The sequence below is a fragment of the Malus domestica genome, chromosome 04 (assembly GCF_042453785.1).
Source record: "Malus domestica chromosome 04, GDT2T_hap1".
Taxonomy (NCBI): Eukaryota; Viridiplantae; Streptophyta; class Magnoliopsida; order Rosales; family Rosaceae; genus Malus; species Malus domestica.
This window is the reverse complement of record NC_091664.1, coordinates 31,570,432-31,594,494: the sequence shown is the minus strand read 5'-3', so window position 1 is coordinate 31,594,494 and position 24,063 is coordinate 31,570,432. Positions and strand designations below refer to the sequence as shown.

Below are 24,063 nucleotides of genomic sequence, written 5' to 3'. Positions count from 1 at the left end.
AGAGGACGAAGGCAATAAATGCCTTTGGAACAAACCCACAAACCGCTGATGATCAAGTAAAACCTTACCATCAGATTCCTTCATCTGGTCAAGCTTCCTCTTCATGTTTGTAGCATAGTCATGGGCGAGCCGGTGCAACTGCTTATTCTCATGCTTGAGCCCTCTAATCTCCTGTTTGAGACTCATCACTTCAGCAGCCAATGATTCAACTTGGCGGGTTCTAGCAAATAGGCGTTGGGCCATATTAGACACAGAACCTGCACACTGAACACTAAGAGCCAGAGAGTCCTTAACAGCCAACTCATCAGACCGTTTGGAAAGTAGTCTGTTATCTTTGGGAGTGAGAAGGTTCCTGGCCACCACTGCAGCGGTCATATCATTCTTCATCACAGAATCCCCAACGGTAAGAGGACCAGTAGGGGATATGAAGGATGGGCGCCATATGTTGTCTAGAGAAGGCGTGGCTGTCTCTTCTCCAAGGTTCAAGTCAAAACGACGGTCGGAGGGTCCAGACATTTTCAAATGTGTTGAAGAAGGAAGAGGTCAGACAAATCAAGATCTTAGAAGTGCAAGAAATGAGCTTCTACTGGTAGAGATTCAAGTGTGCTGTGGAACTTAATGTCAGCCTCTATAAAAATCTGCACTCGACGGAGCTTCAGAAATCGAAGAGGCGTTTGCTTTCTCAAAAGCTGGGCTGCTCAGAGACCACGAGGGCCGATCTCAGAAATCGAAGAGGCGTTTGCTTTCTCAAAAGTTGGGCTGCTCAGAGACCACGAGGGCCGATCTCAGAAATCGAAGAAGCACCTGCTTTTTCAGCCTCGTCAGCACCTGTCACATGCACAATCAGCTTTGCGGAAATTACGGGCACTCTGTCGAAGATTTCTGGTGAAGTAGAAAGCACGTGAATCTTACTGTTCAATCACCGCTCTCCATATGCACCATCAACTCCTCGGGTACCACATATAACTTTGTCAAAGATCTCTGACAAAGTTTAGGCACGAGAATTTCGAAGTTCCAGCTACCCTACTATTACCCATAAGGGTAAAGGAACAGCACCACTGCTTGACAACTGGAAAGTCCCTATGTGTGTCGACCTCCGTGTTTTGCGGCAAGACAGGTTGGCAAGAACGTCCAACCTTTACTCACATTCGAGAAAAGACTCCCAACATAATTACTTTCTCAAAAACCGGAGTAGCACCGCTTTCCGAATCTCGAGAGTCAGATCCTCGACGGGATTGCTTGTTCGAAAACCGAAGAGGCACAACTCTCAGAACTTCGAGAGCCAGATTTCCTTAGATAAAGCTTGTTTGTAATCTTCACACGTAACATCAGCTTTCCAAATACCACATACCACTTTTTCAAAGTGCTCTGACAAAATTAAAACACGTGAAGCTGGCAGCTCCCACTACATTGCTGTGACCAAGAAGGGTAAAGGAATAGCATTACTACTTGTTATTGGGAAATCCCTATATACATTGACCTCCCTCCTCAACGGACAGGCAAACCTGCAAAAATGCTCAACCCTTTCTCGCATTCGAAAAGGCACCCTCAACATAACCTCTCGAAATACTCAGCTTTATTTCCCCCCTATAATACCTCAGCAAATAAGCCACACCAAGAACAAGAGTATCTCATATCATCAGGGTCGAAAGCAAGAGTATCCCATATCATGCTTTCTCCCTGTCTTTGTCTTTGTCCTTGTCCACACCTGCAGGACAAGGAGAAAGAGAGCAGTCAGTCGGAACCTGAAATCAAACCTCCAATTTGGAACTGACTGCCTGGAGCCTTTGCCTGGTCGCTTACTTAGCATTGCTCTCGAGTACTCATCCTCAACTGCTGTCAAGGTCACGAATTCCACCGGCAAATACCTCATGACAGTTGATCAGATATTGGCTCTTTACACTGAAGCTGCCAAGCGTGAATGAGTCACTATGAAGGAATGTTCTGAAGGACCATTTAAATGCAAAGGTTGCACACCACTTCTGCCATGCAAAAGATTGAAGCAGAAGGTTCAACGGTGGGCTGAAACAGATCACTACAGCACGACACCTTTCCATACCACATTCATTATTCCGTCAACAGCAATAGTATCCCATATCATCAAGGTCGAACGTACTCTAGATTTGATGGACTTGTTTTGACCCTCAAATTTTTGAGTCGGCCTTATACTCTGAAGGGCACCAGAAAACCCTCCAGCACAGTTCAAGAATAAGCCTGTGGAAAGTTACTTCTTCAAAAGCAAAAGTATCTCATATCATCTCTTATCCATTTGCTTCTCCTTATCCTGGCAGTTGAATGAGAGACAATGAGAATGAGAACAATCAACCGGAAGCCGAAGTCAAACCTCTGCTCCTGGGTTGCTTACTTGGAAGTTTGACTGCTTACCTTGTCTGTCACCTCTTTCGGCAGATCTCCTAGCTCGGCGACTTGGGGGACTCCTACTATAGGGTTTGTATCGCACTTGACCAAGCCCGAAACTACAAGTAAGCTTCAAGTGAAATTGATACATTACCTTGTGCGTCAACATCAGCTAAATACACCATTCCCGGATGGAGGAAAGGTACTTCCAGAGAAGGGCAGATGAAGATCAGACCACACTTCGGTACTTAGAAGTTTCGTGATTACTCAAGGGATTGGATCTTGCAAGTCCCCAACCGAGGAGTTTCCCTCACTCGGGAACTTAGGGGAGCACTGTTTGTACCATACTTGACCAATCCCGAAACTACCGAGCACCGGCCAACGCTATACTGTCAAGGACCCAGAAGAGTTCCCCTCCGACCAGGAGGCCAATCACTACTCGACACGTGTCAAGATTAGAAGCCAATCAGAGCGCAGCACGTGTCGACATCAAGAACCAATCACAACATGATACATGTCAATGTGACAAAGCTACAAGTTTTTCTATAAATAGGGGTCATTCCCCCACAATATTGCCTAATGCCATTTGTGTTAAATCATTCACAAGAACTCACTAAATTGAGAGCTTGATCCTTTGTACTTGTGTAAGCCCTTCACTACTAATAAGAACTCCTCTACTCCGTGGACGTAGCCAATCTGGGTGAACCACGTACATCCTGTGTTTGCTTCTCTGTCTCTATTCATTTACGTACTTATCCTCACTAGTGACCGAAGCAACCAAGCGAAGGTCACAAAACCTGACACTTTCTGTTGTACCAAAGTCTTCGCTGATTTTGTGCATCAACACATATCATTTCATGCATGGCAATTCAATTTACATTTCCATATATATTTCATATACTTCTATGCATGATCTTTCAATTCACGTTTTCATATCATTCTATATACCTTTCATTTAAAACATAATTTCATTCTAATTCAATTTCTGGGAAAGCGTCAAGTATATATATATATACGGAAAACAAAACTGCCCACTCACAGATTACATCGACGTCTCGTAGGTCCCTGAGCATCCTTTGGCCATGCCCGATGTCCGTATAATCCTCGCCTATACGAGAAGTAACCAAATTGACGTTATTTAACGCATAATCCCACTCTTAGCTAATAACTCCTCATATATTGCTCAAATTGGGTATATGAATATACCACTGTGACCTACACAACCTCAGGATCATCCCCATATTTTTAAAATAATTTTTGGAGGTCTCACGCGCCCCCACGCGCCTAACGTGGCACGGACCTACGCGCCCCCCACGCGCGGCCACGTGCCAAGCACACTGACGGTGTCAATTGACGCCGTCAGGAATATTCCGTTAAACCCCGGAATATTCCGTTAAAAACTAACCGTTCCGTTAACGGCGTCAGGAATATTCTGTTATAACTAACGGAATATTCCTGCTTCTTCTCCGATGGACTCTCGCCGGACTCCGGTCACCGGAAAACTGGGAAAAATTTCTATTTAACTATTCTCACTCGTTTTTCGTCCATTTTTTTTCGTACTTTATACCAAAATGAAGCCCTAAACACCTACTATCACGTTGGACTAGTTTTAGGGTCTAAAAACAACGAGATCATACCTTTCCAATAATTCCAAAATTCGGCCAAACTCGAACCAAGTGATCCCGACGTCCATTTTGTTCAAACGAGGCACTCCGAGCCTCCTCGTGACCTCCTTAAGCTCACTGTGAGCTTGAAATTCCCTGAAACATCAAGATTTACGTGTGCATGAACAGTGCACTTTCACGGGGAGTTTAGAATCTAGGGTTTTCGAAGTGAAACTTACCTGAAATTGGTGTCTACGTGATCTTGGAGGTTCCAGGAGTTCGATGGTGGTCTTAACTCCGTCGTTGGTAGAAGTTTAGGGTGGTTTTGTGGTTGGTTTGTTCGAACGAAGAAGAAGAGTGACAGAGAGAGTGAGAGAGTCGTGAGGGAAGAGAGAGAGAGTGACTGAGGAAGATGAGAGAGACAACAAAACGGGAAATGGGGAGGGATTTAGGGTGTAGGACCCCACCTAAAGTCCAAACACAAATTATTAGTCTAAGTTTAAGTCTAATTAACAATAGTTTAGGATCTTTAGATAAAACAAATGTCGTACATTTACGCACCTTAATCCCGTTTAAGGGCATTTTTGTAAGTTCACGTCCTCGGAATTAGAAATTCCGGGACGGACTGTGACAATGAGGGTTAGATATTTATAGAAAAAAAAATTTTAATTTTTCTGTATTTTTTTTTATAATTTTTAATTAGTTTTTAATAAATTTTAATATAGTTAATTAATCTGGACCGTTGGATTTGAAAAATATTCAAAACCAACAGCCAACAAGCTGCCACATGGCCAATGGTCATAATTCTGACCGTTGGGCCCTTTTTTTTTGTTGAGGAAAAAAAGTGGACCGTTGATCTGTGATCAGACGGTCTAGTTTAAAAGTCAAATTCAAATTTTTTTAACCTTTGGAAATCCAATGATCTAGAAAAACTAACCGTTGTAAATCCAACGGTACAGAGAGGGCCACGTCGCCGAGCCCGGGTGAATGGTGAGTGCGTCTGCCAGCGGGCCCGGTCACCTACTTTCTTGTCTCCTACTCGCGCCAATGCGCGAGTGAACGCCACACGCCAACCAAATAGGCCAAACCTTTGGTCAGTCAAAAATGGGTTGGTCTATTGCCTGGCTTGGGTTGGGTGCCAGGCAAGTTTGTGGGCTGGAGTGGATTGACTGACCCCTAGCCTGGTTTTTTGATTGGGTGTTGGCACACTTCCCCTCCGGTGGGAGTGCTCTTAGTAGGGAACCAATGACCCTTTCTCTGAAATCTTGAAAATGAGTCCATCAAATAATTTTGTAGTCTTTTTTACTAAAATTATAGTTGAATGTAAGAAGGGAAATTTTATTTGAACCCATGTAACCTCTTTCTACACCCAACTTACTCTCTTCACCCATATTGTTTTTTATTAAAGAATTAATCTCTCTTTAAACCCAAATTTATTACCAAAACTACCATCTCAAACCCAATTCATAATGTTAAGTTATCTTTACACCCATCACCTTTATAAAATAACATTTGTAATTGAATTAAAAAAAAAGACGTTCTTGCCCCCACCCCCTCTTCCCACCAGCATTTCCATGGCTATTTTTTTTTTCTTTCAGCTACCAAACCCAAACATTTGCCTTTTTTATTTCTATTGATGTGCATAAGCAACAAATCAAACAATTCATCCCCTTATCTTTATCAACAAGCAAGGAAGTTTATAATCTAAGAATATTGGTAAGAAGTTTTTCCTTAGAATTTTCTAATTGTAGAAAGTTTAATAAACCATTCGGGATTGATGAAAAAAATTGAAATCAAACGAACAAAATATTTATAAATTGAGTCATACCTTAGTTGGAGGATTCAAAACTTCAAAATCACCCTCCATCAATAAAAAAAAAGTTTGTTTTTCTCTACAAGACCTATTAGGATTTTAGCTAGAATGAACGTAGGATAAACAAGAAGTGATGGTAGGGTTTAATGGGTTTAGATAAATTTGAATTTTATTATTAATTTTATTTTGTTCTTAATAGTAATTATGCAATAGGATAAAATAGATAATTAATCATTTAAATTTAAGTTAAGTTTAGAAAGAGGTTACATGGGTTCAAATAAAATTTCTCATTTAAGAATTCATGGTTGAGCACTTGAGCTACAATATATGTGCATGGATCGAATTGTAACTTAATATAAATAGAGGATAATGATTTGAGTCACGCCAATTGGAGGGGATAATATTCGCTATATTCAAGTTCGATGACCCTTTATTTTTCTATAAATAGAGTATTTTATTATATTATATATCGTCGATGACCCTATTTATGTTCACTTTTAACTTCATCTAATTTGCTTGCCTTTTTTTTTTTCTATGAGACTGGGAGTGTTGGTTTGGGCTCGACTGCTGTGTAGATGCTACAATAGAGTTCGATTTCGGTTGCGGCTTCCTTGTATGGTTTTTCTGTATGGGCTTCTTGCGCAGTTGTTTACCCAAAAAAAAGAAAAGTATTAAAGATGAAAAGGAAGGGCAACTTCAAGCAGCGAGAGGCACTCACTGCAACAGAAATTTTCTCTCGCCAATTTTTTTTTCTTTTTTTTTCACAAGTGAACAGTTGAAATTTAACTAAATGAGATTCAGTTAAATCCCAACCCTTCTTTTTTGTCCTTTGATGTACAGGAGAGCAAAGCACCTCATTGTAATTATGCCAGGACGACAATTTCCGAGCCCCGAACAACATTGAGTCCAAATCGAGCCTCATGCTGCTGATCGTTAATGAATGACATCTCTACTGCAACGCTTATCACAGTGGGACTACATTCGTTATCTTGTTCTGCTATATAACATGGAGGCAGCATGTCTGCCCTCCTGTTTGGGCCCTCCTGTTTGGGTGTCCTTCCCATCCTCTCATATTTATGTGGTCACGATTAAGACACGTCAATATTTTATATTCTTATTGCATTTTGTTTTATTATCTCTATAAAAATATATATATATATATATAAAAAAATGTTGACGTGGTTTAACCCAAACCGCACAAAATAGGAGGGAATTGAAAGAACATCCAAACAGGAGGGCAGACAATCTGCCTCCATATAACATTCAAAGCATATGACCAAGAAAAATAGGTTATTGATTAACAAATCAACTTGCATTGGACCTACCTAGCTACTGTTATCCCGCTTGAACTACCTAGCTTCGCAGACATCTTCAGCCCTAAGAGAAACATATCTGTTCTCTGCTGTATGATGAACCATCAGTTTGAATGCTTTTCAGATTCCAGATCTTCAAAAAGAAAATCACGTAAATAACCAGACCAAGCTTACTCATATGCACATTTAGAACACAAAAGAGGAACTGAAACCCACTTGAGGACAGGGTTGCAACTCAAATAAAAGAAGCTGGAGGCACAATTAAACAAAATTTCCTCTTTCAGAACAAATACTGAAGCTCCAACAACTCGCCTGAGCTTTAACTGCATCTAAGCAAGTAACATTAACCTTCAAATAGCGTTTAAGAACATAAATCACATCAAAATCCAAACATGAAAAAAAATTAAAAGGCATAAAATTCATAGTAAAACCGAAGCCAAAGACTGCAGCTATTTTACCCCATTGATATCAAGATGGAGCAAATGGGCACCCAGAAAATAAGAGCACACTTGCATGTTGCAAGGAAAGGGACCTAGTCCCCACTTTTCAGGGTCGTGCCTCTGGCTTAGCTATGAAGTTACCCAAGTGGCCACTAAAAAATTGAAAGAAAAAAAAAGTCCAATCTTCATTTTCTACATGATTGAGAAGCGGAGATGTTTAACAAGCACCACGAACAAAACAAACTGCAAAGCTTCACTTTTATTTCGCAAGTCTTCATAGTAGCATCCGCGTACCAAAAACCAGATAACCTTTTTAGGCTTCTGCAATCTCTATTTCCCCCTCCTGTAGTTCCTTGACTGCTCTTATAAGACCCCTTGTAATCCCATTGAGATGCAACCCGTTATCCTTCATTTCTTCAAGCAATTTCTCTGCTGTTCCCCAATCCAAAGCCTTAAGACAGAGAGATTGGATCAACTTACTGTACTCATCAACATTAGGTTGGACCCCAAAATGTTTCATCTCACCCAAAAACTTTAACCCTTCGTCAAAATCTTCCAGTTTGCAAAATCCACGGATAATTGTATGGTAAGTCACAGGACTCAGTTTAGGATGCTTCTTTTTGGCTTGGGATAATATTTTACAAGCCTCCTCCATCAGACCCCCATTTGCATAACCACTCATAATAACAGTGTAAGTATACACATCTGGTTTTAACCCCCTACTCTCCATTAGCTTCATCATCTCCATTGCCTCTCCCGTATCCCCAGCCTTAGAATAGCCATTGATAACAAAATTGAAAACTGCATTTCCTGGATGTGGGCCCTCCCTTGTCATCTCAAGAAGCAATTTTTTGGCCCCATCAACATCTTTTATCCTGCACAATCCTTGAACAACAGCTGAAAACGGCTTAATCCCATATTTCCGTGCTTCTCCAGATAAATCACCCAATATCTCTAGAGCTAAATTGACAGTTTCATCCTCCCTACAGAGTGAACTGATCAAAAGATTAACTGGCGAGCGTGGCAGGTCCTGCTTCTTCACCTTCATTGACAAATAAACCAAATGGGCATCTTTAGCTTTTTTGCCCTTGCAAAACCAAGATATGATCCTACCGACTCTCTCACCATCAGGCAAGACTCCTGCATCAAGCATCTTCTCGCAAACAGACTGAGCCCAATCAAAAAACGAACGCCTGCAGAGTGCTTCAATTGTAAAGTAATATGAATCTGCATTCGGGACACATCCAAAATCAGCAAACTTGTTGAACACCTCAAAAGCAGCTTTCCCTTTACCCAATTTTGAGAATGAGGATATCAATTCATTGAGAATTTCCAAATTCAACAGAGTATTTTCTTTCTCACCAATCTCCTTAACCAAATCCCATAGAAAGTATACATCTCTCTTCCTAACAAGGCCACTACATGTGGATCGTACAAGCGCATCGAGGACGTGAGTAGTGACTCTAAACTCGGGTTTCTCCTTCAAAGCCCATTTAATAAACCTAATCAAATTCTCACCCAAAACAAGCGGGGTTTCGACTAGTTTAACCACAAACTCAGAATGCAGAGTCAAATTTAAAGCATCAAAACTAGACTCAAGACTCCCATCAGCACTGCTCTGAAGGAGAGACAATACACTCTCCAGCTGCTCCAAATCAATCTCATACACCTCTTGCCCTTTCCGCAACTCTACATCAACACCCTCCGAACACTTTTCCTCCGCGTCCCCATCCCCAGGGGCAAGATTGTCCGGCTGGGAATCAACATTTTCACCAAATCCCACAGGGGCAGGTAGCTCTTCTCCTTGAGCGGAATCAGAATCCCTAGAGTTTTCTGAGAGCTGAGAGAAGAACCTAGGGTTTTGGAATCTAGTGTAAAAATGAGGAAATTGATCAACTAGAGGAGGAGTTAGTGTTTTAGAGGAAAGCACCTTGTGGTTTAGATGAGCTGCGGACAGCATCCGTGCCGCCGCCTGCGTCGAAAGGGACGCTGCTCTTGCTCTTGCTGTCACTGCATACCTCCACATGTCTATCTATGGATCTGCTCGGCGTGCCTAATTTACTCAACTCAAACAGTTAGCGACTGTGGGGTTCATATTCAAAAACCCTAATCTCTAGGGGGAGACGGAGAGGAGAAGTGCAGAAAATGAAACGTGGGCTTATGCACTCGGGTACGACCCGTATAACTAACTGCTTCCTCGTCGGGTTCTGGACAGCTAAGTTTAAAATGTTGGGCCGTTGGCCCAGCAGTTATAACATTAAGATTTCATTTTTCAAATCCGTTGTAGTCTCCACGTGGTCACATCGAAGTCCATCTTTGGGTTATTATAGGGAGGGACAAGCCGAACACAATTAAACCATTACAAATCTCCGCAGCGAAACAATCTTAGCATTAGATACGGCGTCGCGGATCCCTTGTACCTTCTTGTTTTTCCTTCTGTTATTGCTGTTGGTTGTTTGCCTCTAGGGTAGGCTTTCTTGTATCTTTTTGGCATCTTTGCCCGGATATATCTTATCTGCTTTCCAAAAAAAAAAAAACAATCCAAAATTACGTTCAAGTTGGGGAGATGATTCCTGCACGCCTTATCCATTTTTATCTCCTGATTCTTAAGGTTACCCCAAGTTAACCATTTTAGTTCAAAGCTCGGAAGGCGGCGGGCGATATAGGGTTCCATTGTAGTAGGCAGATTAAAAGAAACACAGGGAGAAACCGTGAACAAAGAAAGATCATGAAACAATTAAGTTAATCGAAAAATGACAACAAACTTAAGTATCCAAGTTAGTTACCAGCAAAGACCTTAATTAGACAGAATATACAACATTACTTGCAGTTTCAGAAACGCTTCTTTGCTTTCTAAGCACCAAGGGTATTTCAACCTACAAGATCCGACTAAAACACCTTCAGCCCTGTTCAAATTCATAAATCCCGTGACAACAAATTCTACAAACAGTAAACGAGCATCGGATGCTGGATCTTTTTACAAGGAGTATTAATTCAGATGTATGACATAACTATTGAGCATTGATAAAAACTCATTCAGCTTCAAGTTCGGCGCCAAACTGCTCTAACCTTGCAGCATCCTCATCCAGATTCCGGACAGAAGCATGGTTAACTAAACCATCATCCTCACTTGCATGTACTTGTCTACCGCCAAACCTAAATGAACATAATAATAATAATTAAATGTAGAACCAAAAGAAAATGGGAAGACTATAATCATTGGAAATCTACAAAATAAACAATTAAGTTCTTAGTGGCTAGAAATTTTTCAATGTCATGACATGTGGTGTACCAGCTCGTACTTCCGAGCACACTGAAAAATCTCCCACAGCAGCACCATCTACCCAACCTTACACAATAACTGCAATTGTAATTTAGTAAACACACAATATTGATTACCATCGCCCATTCATCATTTCTATGCACTTCTGAGCATCATTCCTATCCTTGAATCTGACCACAACAACTCCCTGGGGATGATTCTCACAAACCTACAAAGAAAACAAAATGGGAACCTGAGGATATTAGGAAAGGGAAAAGAAAGAGGAACATACATAGACATGTATACACATATCACGGAGAAATTCTGAATGCCATTCTTCATCACACACATGAAGGGTATATTACCTTCACTGAGTCCACCGGACCAAGCTTCACACATTCCTCCTGAACATCCGCCTGCAATTCTGGACCTAAATTTTCATCTGCCTGTAAACATTATTTAGGAGAAAGGTTACCAGAACAGGATCAGAATAATAAAATACCCTTCTCGCAAGGCTTTATATATTGAGAAAGTTGTTGTGCAAATAAACATCACCAACTATTGATCCGTTGATACCTGATACGCAGAAGGAAAAAACAAGTTTTCCAACAGCATAGACACTACATATAATCTGTTAAGACAGCTATCAACTTACCCTCATTTCAGCAGGAGTGAACATGTAGCGAAGAATAACAGTAGCTGGAATTGACACCTTTCCATCGTCATGGCCGGCTGTAAGAAAATGTGATCATACTATTAGTGTTGTAGAGCACATAAGGTACTTCATGCCAAAATTTATGACAGAAAATGTCCAGCAGGTTATGAAGCATAGGCATATGCTAATTATCCACAGACATTCACGTCAGGTTCACATTATGCTTCACTGTAAAATCCGAAACACAAAGAAACTACTTGTGAAACATAGGAATATGTATATGATCCGCAAACATTTCCTTATGATTAAAACAATGAACACACTGCGGGCAGAAGAAAAAGTAGTTTGTATTTTAAAATTCAAGATGTAGAAGAATTTCTATAATATATGTCATATGATATGATAAAACAAAAAGGCATATTATTATTCACAAAAGAAAGGGAACAACTGACTGCAAAAGCTACGCATACTACATTTGGAAAACAAGAATAGACGCTTCAAGCATAAGTGGAAAGGAATCACAATATGAGGTATTCCTTCACCGGAATAAAGATATCTAATGCAAGAAGCTTTCTGTTTACAAATCAGCATGAAAAATAAGGTTAAGTAAGAACACGACTAATATTAATATATGAACCTACCCCAGCCAAGCATCTTCTCTTCCACTTTCTTCAGTTTCTTTTTCCTCTTGTTGTCTGCTTGTTTGGTAACAAATGTGTCCCCTGCATACATAACAAAAGCTTTTAAATAAAACAGAACACACTTGAAAGCTCATAATCTAAGGCATGCTATTGAAAATGTTTCTAATACTGTGTTGATGATGTTTTTAAGTGGTTCTCTCATTTGTATATAACGTAGCAAATATTTTAAAATCTCACACTAAAAGTACAAGACAAAAAAAGTTCAACAAATATCATCTGACTACTAACAATTACCTTTTTGCTGAAACTTAGCTTGGGTGACCGACATAAGAACCTTGCCACCAGGGCGTAGAGGTGTTCCGTCCAAAATTTGGGTAGCCAAAACAACCGATGGTTCCTATAGTTTACAAAAACGCATATAATAAAATACCCAGAAATGACACGTTACATCACAAAGACAGCAGAAGTAATAAAAATCATTGTTACCTTCATATAAGTAACAAGTGCGTCTCCTTTTTTCTTTCCAGTTGCTTTGTCAACATACAGCTTCACACGAGGTTTTTTTGTTTCAGGATCCTATAAATTCCATTGAGTAACGAGCTTATATGGTGAGTATGAGAGCAGATATTTACCAATTAAGCTACACAGTGCTGGATGTTTAACAAGGAACACAAAGTATAATGTTCACACTTAGTCTCATGATACGATAGCAAGGCCACTTTCCATTATAATTTGAAAATAACTCTTTAAGAAAAAAGTCTAAGAATTTGGTTGCGGACAAATACTGGACTAAAAAAAATCATTATGCAGAAAATGATTTAAAGCTATATAACCCTGTAGTTTTTTGCTCTAATTCTCAGATAAGTACAATGCATCTTTAAAAGTTTCCATTCCAAAAGATATTAATTCACATCATTGAACCGTCTTCAAAAATGGTACTAATCAACAAAGTAACAAGATGAATTGTATGAAAAGAAGAAAACTTTACCTCCTTTATGATCCCACATTTGGAAAACACCTCTACCACCTGACGAATATCACTGAAATTAGTAGTATGCCACAATAAATACAGAGAATAAAACAATGACGGGAACTTACTTCGTCGACTGTGACGTCATCAGGCAATCCCGTTACATAAACATGCGTGTTGATCTTCAGCTCAAACCAACTTTCAGGAGGTTTATTAGCTTCCTGAAAGTACAAGTAATAAGACAGGGGGGAGTCAACTGGTACTGCTTCATAAATCCTATACACATAGACCATTTCCAGTCTAGACTAGCATAACCAAATTTAATAATAGGATCCAATCACATTCCCCCAGAACAATAGAGTTTGATTAGTAGACTATAATAAATAAAAGATACACAATCATCAAAAGTAAAAGAACAAGATAAAAAGGGCAAACCTTCTTGTCAGCTTCCTTATCTGACAATTTCCTCTTAGAACTTTGATTGCCTTCTAACTCACTGCTACCATTGATATCATCTTCTTTAGAGGGATTGGAAGCCTTTACAGGTGCATTAACCTCTTCACTTGCGGTGGCTTCAGAAAAATTGGCAGCTGGGAAAACTTCCTCTTCCTGCAAAAAAGTCATATCTTCTACCCCGACAGCGCTATCCTATTAGACATTAAATCAGTCAAATATACATTCAACAAAAACAAGCGAGACAGATTTTCAAGTTTGATATCAAAATTTTCCTATTTAATAAAATTGGAATACTGATCTGTTCGACAGACCATGGAAGGACACTCAGTGAAATGTTCAGAAACGTGGTACCCAACATTCTCTTCAAGGTTCGCCAATGTGCAACCAAACAACAAAAATCTACTTGTGTGCGTTCATTGGCATGCTACCAGATATACCATGAACAGAAAAACCACCACAAACAATAAAATGAAATATAAGAAAAACATAAGAAGGTGCAGCAACCATGAACCAACCTGGGGAACCCAAGCCCTAAGACCCCGATCCCACTTGTATGTTGTCCCATCATCATCGGTGAATTCTTCCTCTCCCTCGGGGGGCGTAGAAGGTCTGTCACTATCTGCTTGTTCTGCCTCGCATACATGCTTCTGCCATTTGTCGAAGTCGTCCTCATCATCAGTTGGGATTGGGGGCACTGCAATAGAAGTGAATAAATTGTAAGTCGAGTAAATCACGGAAGTGATAATCCCAAATCCAAAGAATAAAAAAGAACAAAGAATTGACCTGCGGTTGAAACATGAGAAACTTGGTCGTGATGGGATATTGCAGTGACGAGGTCAGGAATGGAGGAGAGTGGCTGCCATGCGCTTCTTCCTTGAGCCCAGACGAGCGTATGGAGGGTGAGGTAGCCATTTAAGAAATGCTCTGTCCAGGCGAAGTAAGTAAGCAAATTAGAAGTGCAATTGAACATGATAAGTGAGACTGAAAGGGTGCTCTATTCAATTGATTACGAGTAGAACTGAAATTCAGAAGAAGGAAACAATGTGGCAGTAAATTCAATTTCCATATTCAACATTACATCGCAAACGAGGTGAATCACTATTCTTTCTTCATTCCACACAGACAATTGAATGTTCATATCAATTGTCATTAATAATATTATAGGTTGTACATAATATAAGGTGCTGCTAGGGTAAGGGTAGGGGTAGGGGTAGGGCAAGGCAAACAAAACAAACTCACCCCGCAGCTCCGAGAATGCATAGGGACCAACATGCTGTTGATTTTCGCCCAGAATGAACCATCCCACTTCACTCAACTCTTCTTCCATCCCCAATCTTTTCTGCTCCCACCCTGCTGCTGCTGCAACTCCTACGAATCAAACCATATCAAATCACATCAAAACCATTTTCTTTATTCTATTCTTGCATTGTATTTGTACATACAATGTTAATTATATGTATATATTTATACAAGTTCCAACTTCCAAGGGTTTTTTTGCTCAACAACGATTAGGATTGAGGTGATTTTGCTCAACAACGAAAATTACGAAATATAAAAAATATGCACGCCACGCACCCGAATGAATTTGCCGCGCTTGCTCTTCTTCTTCTTCTTCTTCTTCTTCTAGGTGGTGACTCTGCAAGTCCTTCTCCAACGTCATCGTCTGTCTCTGCAACTCCGACTGACAGACCAAATTGTAATTGTAATTGTAATATCTGTAATAATAAACTAATTGGAAAAAGAATGGGAAACTTTGGGCTCTTTCCCATCACTTGGGCCTAATTGCTTCTTTCGGGTACAAATGTTGCCATCCGCCCCGTCTAATTCTAATTGAGGTCCAATGCCCTTCTACCGATAAACCAAATTCGTTTACGGCCCATTCGGACAAGGGGATATTGAATTTTAATTTTAATTGTCTAATTGCATATCCTTATGTTTTAGTCAAATTAATTGAATACATAACTTTTGTTTATGAGTGGAGAAAATCCTACTTGATTATAGCACTAGTGACAATTTAAGTGTGGTGATGAAGTGCTTCTTTTGATTTATACAGAGAGTTATCAGTTTTTAGTTGAAGGAGCTACAATTTTGAAACCTGATTTGTTCAAATGCATAAATTAAGTCTGCTTTCATACATGTTGATCAAAATTACTAGGGGCAATGAGAACGGAATATAATGGGAATTATAGTAGTAGTTTCACAATCCCTCTTACACCTTTCATATTGTTCGTGGCACCATAAAAATTAAGATATAAAATATTTTTTTTAAAAACAAACGATTGCTACTGCAAGTCTGCAACTGTATATACATAATTGAATCAGACAATAAAAATAAGGAGCAAAAATTAATTAAGTAGCCGTTACAAAAGCTCGGTAATTGGTAACATGGGGGCGGTGGGGATTCCGATACTACTCCCAACGGTCATATTTCCGATCCTCACTCACAAGTCACACATTTGATTTGGGAGCCTCTCACATTACACTTTGATAGCCAAAAGAAAAAGTGACCGTTAGCCCTCCACCCCCACCAACCCCTTTTTTATTTATAAATTAGGGATGCTCCCCCGCAATCTGAATCACAAACCTCTCTCTCTCTCTCTCTCTCTCTCTCTCTCTCTCTCTCTCTCGATCAGGAAAAGGGGATTTACACCTGCAAATTCAATCCAGCCTTTTGATTAGTTGCTGGTCATCAGCTTTGAGAAATCCAGATCCATCTAGTATCGTATTTAGTGGAGGCAAACTACAATAATTGTTCGGAAATGGGTGGCATGTCGATGAATGTGACGAAGTTGGGAGGAGCAAGTTCAGAGTCGGAATACCACACCCACAAGGTGTTCCTGCTGAGCAACTACATATTGCTGGGAGCAGCCTCCAGCTGCATCTTCCTGACGCTGTCTCTGCGGCTGCTGCCGTCGGTGTGCGGTTTCTTCTTGATCCTGCTCCACGTGCTGACAATTGCCGGGGCCATATCGGGATGCGCGGCGGCGGGGAGCAGGTCGAGCTCCAAGTGGTACGGAGCGCACATGGTGTCGACGGTGCTGACGGCGATATTCCAAGGGTCGGTGGCGGTGCTGGTGTTCACGAGGACGGGGGACTTTCTCGGGGAGCTCAAGTCGTACGTGAGGGAAGAGGATGGGAGTGTGATTCTGAAATTGGCAGGAGGGCTGAGCGTGATGATATTCTGCTTGGAGTGGGTGGTGCTCACACTCGCCTTCTTCCTGAGGTACTACGCCTCTGTTGAGGGAAGTGGTGGTGGCGCTGCTGGTATGAGGAGCTCCAAGGTGCAACAAGCAGCTGACGAGGATTTGAAGGACTGGCCATGGCCTTTCCAAGTCTAACATGGAACATAGGCCTGCTGGATCTGCTGCTCTCCTTTGATTTCATTTCATTTTATAATTTTATTCTCTAAAATAAATTCATTATGTATTTCATTCGTTCATTCAAATTCAATTGCTTGCTCGCTCGCTTGCTCGATGATTAGTAATTACTAGTTTCGGAATTTCAAGTTTTTCGATTAAATGAGTAAATAGAATGGCCATAGAATTCATAGCTTAATTTTTAATGAAAACGAGTTGATTAAAACTTTAAACACTGCAAGCGCATGATAAAATTGGCAGCCAAAATTGCCGAGGCTTGGTTCGATCGAGCCGCCACCAAGTAACACAAAAATTAAACAAGTCGCTTGATTAAAAAAATTAAATTCCGCCTTGGCCAAAAAAATGCATCAAACTACCATCCAACCACGACATCATAGGTGTAGCTTGTATAATCACTTGTGTATGCATCGCTCATTCTTCATTCACAGCTTTAATTGGTTTTCATTGCTCACAACAAAAGTGCATAATTTGATGAAATTTTTGGAATTAAGAAGGAAATCTTTACTTTTAGCATGAAGAAAGAGGACCGTTGAAAGGGCTAAAAATCTTTACTTCGAGTGCCTGCGTAATTTGATGTTGACGAGTGCCTGCGTAAAGTGACATGACCATACATAGTCCTCTTATCACAGCTTTGATTTGATCCGGTTCAAAAGCCAAGGTCTAAAACTGAAAGTTTATTTCGATTATTTGGCAACATGCTTGGATGGTTTTACTTCGCTTGGAAATTCATTCTCCTCCAACCAATGACTTGAGTGAAACTTAGGAGTCCAGATCCTAAAGAGCAACACAACAAGAGTTTGAGAGAGGGAGGGACGGACGATTGCGTCATATAGAGGAAGGAAAATCATTCAATTACTTTATAAAGGGAGCCCCAAAACAGCCAACAAAAATAGCAGCAGATACTCATAAACAACACACAGATTCATTCTAAAGGGAATTCGAAACCAACACAATTCTTACTCTCTTTTTTTTCTTTCTAGTTTCTGGGTTGACAGATTAAATAAAATACTAGTCAGTACCAATACAAGAAAGAAAAAACAAAACAGTGCATCAACAAAAGTTTACTCCTCCTCCATCCCACATTCTTCTAAACTTCCCAACCCTCTGAAGAGGCACGACGACAAGCCCTACCGAAATTACTCTCTACCAGACACAATAGGACATAGATAGGTTGGGTGGCTGGGCGCAGGGGAATGTGCACAATGCACTCAACCACCGCCCACTTAAACCTTTACTTCTCTACCAAAAATCCAGCTGAATGGAACAAGGGATGAAGCCTTGGCCCTTCCCTGTGCTCTTTCCTCCAACCTCCTGATTCTCGGTGGCAATTTACACACAAAATCTTGTGCCTTGCGTCCCTCACCAGAAAGACCAGTCAACTTCTCCACGTTCCATCTTCCAACCAAAAACTCCAATATATCAGCATAATCCCTGGCAGTATACACCTCAAGCCTCTGGGCAACAGCTGAGAAATGATCAAACAGATTATCATCCTGACCATCGTACATCAAGTGGGCGGGCATTGATATCTTTTTCCTCATCATGTCAGCTAAGGCCAACACAGTGCCATCTGGATCAATCTCAAACAGCTTTTCCACAATCTTTGTATACGCAGTTTCATGGCGCTTTTCATCCGAGGCAATGGTGCCACATATCTGAGCCAATTTCAAGTCCCCATGCTCTTTGGCTTGCCTGGCTGTGTTCCCATGGGAGATGAATGTTGCCCTCTCTTGGAATGAAGTGTAAATGAACCCAAGGTAGGGATTGTTCTCTGTTTTAGGATCCTACAGAACAGAAAAATTGAAAACCAAGATAGTATAAATGTAATATTAATTATTCATAATAATAATAGTACCAACTACTAACAGCATAAAAAGAAAATTTCAGCTATGTTTAACAGGCGTAAGCTGTGCAGAGTTTAAATCAGGCAACCAAAATTGGAGAGAGGGAAAATGGGGTAGATGTTCCTTCTTAAGAAGGTTCTGTGTGTGTGTGTGTATGTCTGAAACATAGTAGTGATAACTCATGAGATTACATCCATGAAAATAAGTGACAATCATGCAGTTACAACATTCCAATCAACGTAATCTCTTAATGGCTATTCCTTAAAGTAGTTTGTTAACTCAATAAGTCACACATAAATGCTTCATTTTCCACAAACGGTTACAATGCAGAGGTTCTCTGAGGTGCCAGAAGCATAGTGCTATAAAAGAACATAAAGAAAGACTTCCGTAAACAAAAATGACACTGGAACTTTAAGACACCATGTACTGTTCACATTCTATGACTTGTTCTCGTCTCCCTACTGTAATATATTAACGACCAGCCAAAAGGTTTTAAGCATCCCAAACTCCGGTCAGCGCAATAATGTAAAACAAAAAAGAAGAAGATAATAATAGCATTGCCCCTTATTCAACAAGTTTGCATCCTTCAAGATTAGTATAACATTGATGCTGAAATTCCTAAGCGTGGCTCAGAAAAGTTATCTAAAAATATCAGTGTCCAAAAAATAACAAAAACAGACAAAATGAGAGGAAAGAAAGCACTCACCATTCCTGATCCAATAAGGTACTGAATTGTCTTCTCGATTTGTCTCATATCTACTCGTCCAGAGAGATAAAGATACTTGTTAAGAAGATCACCATGCCTATTCTCTTCAGCAGTCCACGCCCTGGTCCAAATAGCCCAGGAAGTAAGGCTTGCACCAGTCTCATCCCGAACTCCGTCTAGGGTATTAAGCATTGTCTGGTACGTTGGAAGGGCTTCTTCTGTGATCATATCTCCAACCAACACAACAAAGTAATCATCAGGAATTTCCCTTGCTCTTTCCCTCAACTCCTTAACTTGCTCCTCAAATCCATCTGACTCAGGGAGCGGAAGAAAATCTTGTGGTTGCCAACATTTCTCAACAGGCTTTAGGTGTACCAAGATGTTATTCTCAGCCCAACCCTCTAATGACTTGAAGATCTCAATCTGTTGAGGAGGCATTGAATGAGTCACCTGAACATGTAACTCACGTGGAGGTCCAAAAGACTTCTTCAGATTCTCAGTCTCTCTATATAAAGCAGAAAAAATAGATTAAAAATTGGTATACTTCAAATAATGATTCTAACAACATCATCGTTCTCGTTATAATTATCTAGAGGTGGGAGAGAGAGCGTACATATAGTAATACAAAGTTAACAAAAACGAGAAACGAGCAAGAGATTAAGATTGCCAATTTTTTTTGGGGTGGGGGGGGGGGGAGGAGCAAACATGACCAGCAGCAATATACAGAACAGAGAAGTCAAATATACAGGCAACTACCAAATTCAGCTGTAAAACTGAACACAACAAACAGTAGTTGTTGCTTACAGCGTAACAGCTAAAACTGAAAAGGTGAAAACTTGAGAACATGGAAAAAAATGGATATCATGGATACCATTGTAAATCTCAATACGAATACCACTAACCATATCAACAAACAAATATGACACCTAAATGCTTGAAAATGTAAGGAGTAAGTGTCTAGCACAATAGAAACAATGATCTGACAACCTACATTGCACGAACCCATAAAATGATATTACAATTGACAAACAAGCAAATGCATAGACTCAAACATTAAGCACACAAAAGTAGCTGACTTTAATGGGAAAAAAATAAACTAGTGAGAAATCACTAAAAAAAAACTTTGTAATAACCACTCAATCACAGAAAGGGCCATTTAATTTTGGGAACTTTAACGAAAAGCACCCGATACTGTTCACTTTAACGAAAAACCACATTTTTACACTAAAAAGTCAATCCTGGTACTATTCACTTTACCCTTTATTTTGTCCTTATCATTCAAACTCAAAGTTTTCAAGCCCTTTTCATTAGTTTTCCTTTTAATTTTTAGTTTTAGTTCACTTTTTTGTGCTTGAGGTATGGAGAAAGTCTATGGGGGAAAGAAGGATGAAGAAGAATCGTCTGAATGAAGTAGAAAAAATGTACGAGGATAAATCTGTTTTTACTTTCAAGATATTGCTTTCATTAATTATTTTTTGTTTCTTCTTCTCCCTCCCACCAACTTTCTCCATCTACCCCTTCTTCCATATACTTTCTCCCTAACTCTTAAAAACCAAGTAATCGGAGAAATACAAAACCAAAAAATGCATAAAAAGAATAAGACACGGGGAAAATTGATACATTAAACTTGTATATGAAATAACATAGACTGAATAAATCGATTAAATAAATGAAATTAGTCAACTTACAGGACACAGTCCCAAAAGAAAGAGTTAAACCCAAGAAATCAGACCTACCCCTCAACTAATGTAAGAAATAGTTAAATACAAAGGGAAAACTTACTAGCGATTTTCATATCACTTTTTAAAATATCCCAGCAAGATCAACAGAATAAAATTCAATAGCAATAAGAGCACAAAGAGGATTTTTTTTTTATATAGAAAATAAGATTCAAAAAGCATCCAATCATCATTAGAAGTTCTACTATATGTTTCTGTAGCAAAATTGAACAGATAACCATTCGTGCAGGTGAAAGACAAGAGGAATTAGCTAACAACCGGATCCCAAAAATTAAACAAACAAAAAAAACAGAAAGGAAAATAGGAATACAATAAATTTCAATTATGCTTAGCAACCTCAATAATTACAAAAGACTTCTCAAAAAGTATACAAAATGAATGAGATTAATGCAAAATAGAATCCCAGAAATCCAAAAACAAACCCTGTTCAGCTGAATTAGCATAAAAAATTAGCAAATAAAAACTCAGATCAGCAGAATGGTTAAATATTCGTTCTTGGCGATACCCATCTGCATTTTCCCCAAGTGGGCACAGAATCCGAACACCCAAGATGATCAGCCGCGCACGCAAGCAATGAAAGTGCAGAAATGAATTGAAGAGAAGGAAACTCACTTGGTGGAGGAGTGAAGAGTGGAGGCCATGAAGATTTTGGGAGATCTGAGATTGTGGGACTTGGCAGTGAGGTTGTGAGACGGGAAGGTCAGCATCGAATTCAGACTCAGAGCCATCGGTTCTTTCTCTCTCTCTCTCTCTCTCTAAAGCTTTCTTTCTCTCTCTCTCGAGCTTTCCGCTTTCGTGAATCTCGGAGAAGTGCTAATTACGAGAGTTGGTTTCAAGTTATGTGACGTGAGGCTCTTACTGGGAGAGAAGGGGAAGGCAACACGACGAGAGAAGGAGAGAGGACAGCCGCAACCAAACGAGGAAATGTTTGGCGAGAGGGATGGGAAGTTTCTTTATTTAAAGTTACCTTGTTTCGATAAGGGCCACTCATTCCCACCTAATTACGTCATTGCCACTTTATTTTTTGGACAGTCGGTTGGCTTTGGCTTTGCTCCCTTCCCTTTTACTTATTTTTTTATTTACTTATTTTTTTATTTTCTCATTTCTTTCGGGGAATTGCCGAACTGGTCTTTATGACGATACCCAATTACCCATGAACATTTACCGTGGAAGTAAACAAAGTATACAATTCCTAGGTTGTAAGTTTGCAAACACTTTCATTTCTACAAACATCTCTAAAAAAAAAAATTTAGTACACCATGATAGTATTACGTAATGTTACTAATTCACATGATATAACATAAGTAGATAACTGTTTGGGCCCAAAATACTGGTTTGGGCCGAGCTTAGGATTGTTCTCGACCCGGAAGCGTTGCTCAGGGGCTGACCGTGTCTTATTAGGATGGGGTAGTTGAATCCTGATACAATAAGGAGTCTCGGCAGGATGAGGATGCTGAAACTTGGGAATGAATATGGCCTGATAAAGGGAAGAGTTCAAAGTCCTAATAGGAGTAGGACTGGTTGAGATAAGATTGGATCGGGGTAAGGAGTCCTAATCCGAGTATAGTTTTGATTTGATCCGAAACATGTTTGCTACTATAAATAGCGGGAGAAGTGCATCATTCAAGCCCCCTCCAATTCAACACACAAATTGCCATGCACAAACCCTCGCTATACTCGAAACCTATCAACAACCTTGAGATTTCTGTTTTCTTTTTCGCCGATACATCTTCAGTTTGGATAAACAACACTGTGAAGGCAACTGGCGAACATATTCAGTTTGGATAAACAGCACTGTTGCCGTAGAATCAGTCGACCGCAAAGCACCTTCAGTTTGGATAAACAGCACTGTGACGAGGCCGACTAGTTATCTATCCAAGTCTCGGTTGAGAAGGATTTTCAAATCCTTATTGGCAGAGGTCATCTCACGAGCCTTCTCGGCGAAATGCGGTGTTACAAATCACTAGATTCGGTACATTGAACGCCGAGTTATTTTATGATTGGATACTCACAAGTTGGATTTAGAGTTCGACATTCTGACTGCCAAACCACATTTACGATTAAGACGTACATCTACTTTGAATACTTGTGTCCATATAGTCTGGTGTCTATTCGGCGTGCTTATACTCTTACGAATATAATCACCGTGACCAAATCTGGCGCCGACGATTTGTGAACTTCGCAGAACTAGCAGCCTTGTCTTCAGGCTCGAGGACCTGAAGACCTAGACGTGTTCCTTCCTCGGCCGCAGTCGCAAGATCAAGAAGTCAGCAGCGCACCCAAAGCCGCATCCACACATTTTCCTCACCAGCCGAGCTCGACTGTCAAGTTGGCACGCCCCGCACATAACCGAATGACGTAGTTAGCTTATTAGCTACTCGGCCTGTACGCCACATAGGCTTGGTAGTTTTTAAGGTCAACAATAACATAATTGATGTTTATACAATAAGTGGCAACACTCAAACCTATAAATCTAACACGAAGCCTCGTAGCTGAACATGTCAACGCATTGTGTCTCCGTCCTCATTGCATGTCGAATACCAGTTAACACTAAGAATAGGTAAGGAACACCCTAATGTACCGATTTGTAAAATAAGTTCCAACATGAACAAGGCAACTCAGCAAACCAGAAAAGGGTCTCATACGAGCAAAGCAACATGTCTTACCGTTCAATAAGGAGATCTATCACTATTATTCTACTAATTGGTCCAAAGGGTCCTCGTAGGAACAAAGGCCTCTTGTATGAATTGGAAACCTACCTTGTAAAGAGGCCTAGTGTAAAGAACATTCATCATAACGATCGATAAGCAAGACAACCGTCATGAAGCATGTGGGCTATCTTTGATTGGTCCCTCGAGTAACAAATGCAAGTCCCCCTTTGTCCT

General features: G+C 40.1%; 4 protein-coding genes across 5 annotated transcripts; 1 reads left to right on the top strand and 3 right to left on the bottom strand.

The window, feature by feature from the left end:
* Window positions 1-7,349: 7,349 nt before the first annotated feature.
* LOC103419540 (small ribosomal subunit protein mS80 (rPPR6)) lies at window positions 7,350-9,677 on the bottom strand. Its single transcript, XM_008357643.4, has 2 exons — window positions 9,459-9,677; window positions 7,350-9,368 (listed from the first exon to the last, which is right to left on the bottom strand). The coding sequence occupies exons 1-2, from the start codon at window positions 9,552-9,554 to the stop codon at window positions 7,842-7,844; spliced, it is 1,623 nt and encodes a 540-aa protein (XP_008355865.3). The 5' UTR covers window positions 9,555-9,677; the 3' UTR covers window positions 7,350-7,841.
* A 616-nt stretch (window positions 9,678-10,293) lies between these two features.
* On the bottom strand, window positions 10,294-15,532 carry LOC103434300 (splicing factor U2AF-associated protein 2). Of its 2 annotated transcripts, none has more exons than XM_008372636.4 (14): window positions 15,088-15,532; window positions 14,752-14,880; window positions 14,296-14,436; window positions 14,028-14,206; window positions 13,492-13,704; window positions 13,185-13,277; window positions 13,075-13,113; window positions 12,573-12,662; window positions 12,381-12,483; window positions 12,087-12,167; window positions 11,446-11,522; window positions 11,156-11,236; window positions 10,928-11,019; window positions 10,294-10,684 (listed from the first exon to the last, which is right to left on the bottom strand). In XM_008372636.4, exons 1-14 carry the CDS (start codon window positions 15,170-15,172, stop codon window positions 10,561-10,563), a joined length of 1,527 nt encoding a protein of 508 aa, XP_008370858.3. In that variant the 5' UTR covers window positions 15,173-15,532; the 3' UTR covers window positions 10,294-10,560. The 2 variants fall into 2 exon arrangements, with proteins under 2 accessions (XP_008370858.3, XP_008370859.3); XM_008372637.4 differs by having other exon boundaries at window positions 14,752-14,871; window positions 15,088-15,222.
* A 459-nt stretch (window positions 15,533-15,991) lies between these two features.
* On the top strand, window positions 15,992-16,996 carry LOC103434299 (uncharacterized). The gene has a single exon (XM_008372635.4). It carries the CDS (start codon window positions 16,272-16,274, stop codon window positions 16,848-16,850), a length of 579 nt encoding a protein of 192 aa, XP_008370857.3. The 5' UTR covers window positions 15,992-16,271; the 3' UTR covers window positions 16,851-16,996.
* Window positions 16,997-17,789: 793 nt separating this feature from the next.
* LOC103434298 (stearoyl-[acyl-carrier-protein] 9-desaturase, chloroplastic) lies at window positions 17,790-22,148 on the bottom strand. The gene is made up of 3 exons (XM_008372634.4): window positions 21,791-22,148; window positions 19,440-19,944; window positions 17,790-18,673 (listed from the first exon to the last, which is right to left on the bottom strand). Exons 1-3 carry the CDS (start codon window positions 21,904-21,906, stop codon window positions 18,113-18,115), a joined length of 1,182 nt encoding a protein of 393 aa, XP_008370856.1. The 5' UTR covers window positions 21,907-22,148; the 3' UTR covers window positions 17,790-18,112.
* Between the last annotated feature and the right edge of the window lie 1,915 nt (window positions 22,149-24,063).

What these genes read in the sequence shown, in the direction of transcription:
- LOC103434300 (XM_008372636.4), bottom strand. Translation starts at nt 15,172, where the DNA reads ATGACGTTGGAGAAGGACTTGCAGAGTCACCACCTAGAAGAAGAAGAA. An exon ending in ATGACGTCACAGTCGACGAA is followed by an intron (nt 13,114 to 13,184) that starts GTAAGTTCCCGT and finishes GATATTCGTCAG; the next exon opens with GTGGTAGAGGTGTTTTCCAA. An exon ending in AATGTGGGATCATAAAGGAG is followed by an intron (nt 12,663 to 13,074) that starts GTAAAGTTTTCT and finishes TGGAATTTATAG; the next exon opens with GATCCTGAAACAAAAAAACC.
- LOC103434298 (XM_008372634.4), bottom strand. Translation starts at nt 21,906, where the DNA reads ATGGCTCTGAGTCTGAATTCGATGCTGACCTTCCCGTCTCACAACCTC. An exon ending in ACTCTTCACTCCTCCACCAA is followed by an intron (nt 19,945 to 21,790) that starts GTGAGTTTCCTT and finishes TGCTTTATATAG; the next exon opens with AGAGACTGAGAATCTGAAGA. An exon ending in ACCTTATTGGATCAGGAATG is followed by an intron (nt 18,674 to 19,439) that starts GTGAGTGCTTTC and finishes TCTGTTCTGTAG; the next exon opens with GATCCTAAAACAGAGAACAA.
- LOC103419540 (XM_008357643.4), bottom strand. Translation starts at nt 9,554, where the DNA reads ATGTGGAGGTATGCAGTGACAGCAAGAGCAAGAGCAGCGTCCCTTTCG. An exon ending in CAGCTCATCTAAACCACAAG is followed by an intron (nt 9,369 to 9,458) that starts GTGCTTTCCTCT and finishes TTCTTCTCTCAG; the next exon opens with CTCTCAGAAAACTCTAGGGA.
- LOC103434299 (XM_008372635.4), top strand. Translation starts at nt 16,272, where the DNA reads ATGGGTGGCATGTCGATGAATGTGACGAAGTTGGGAGGAGCAAGTTCA.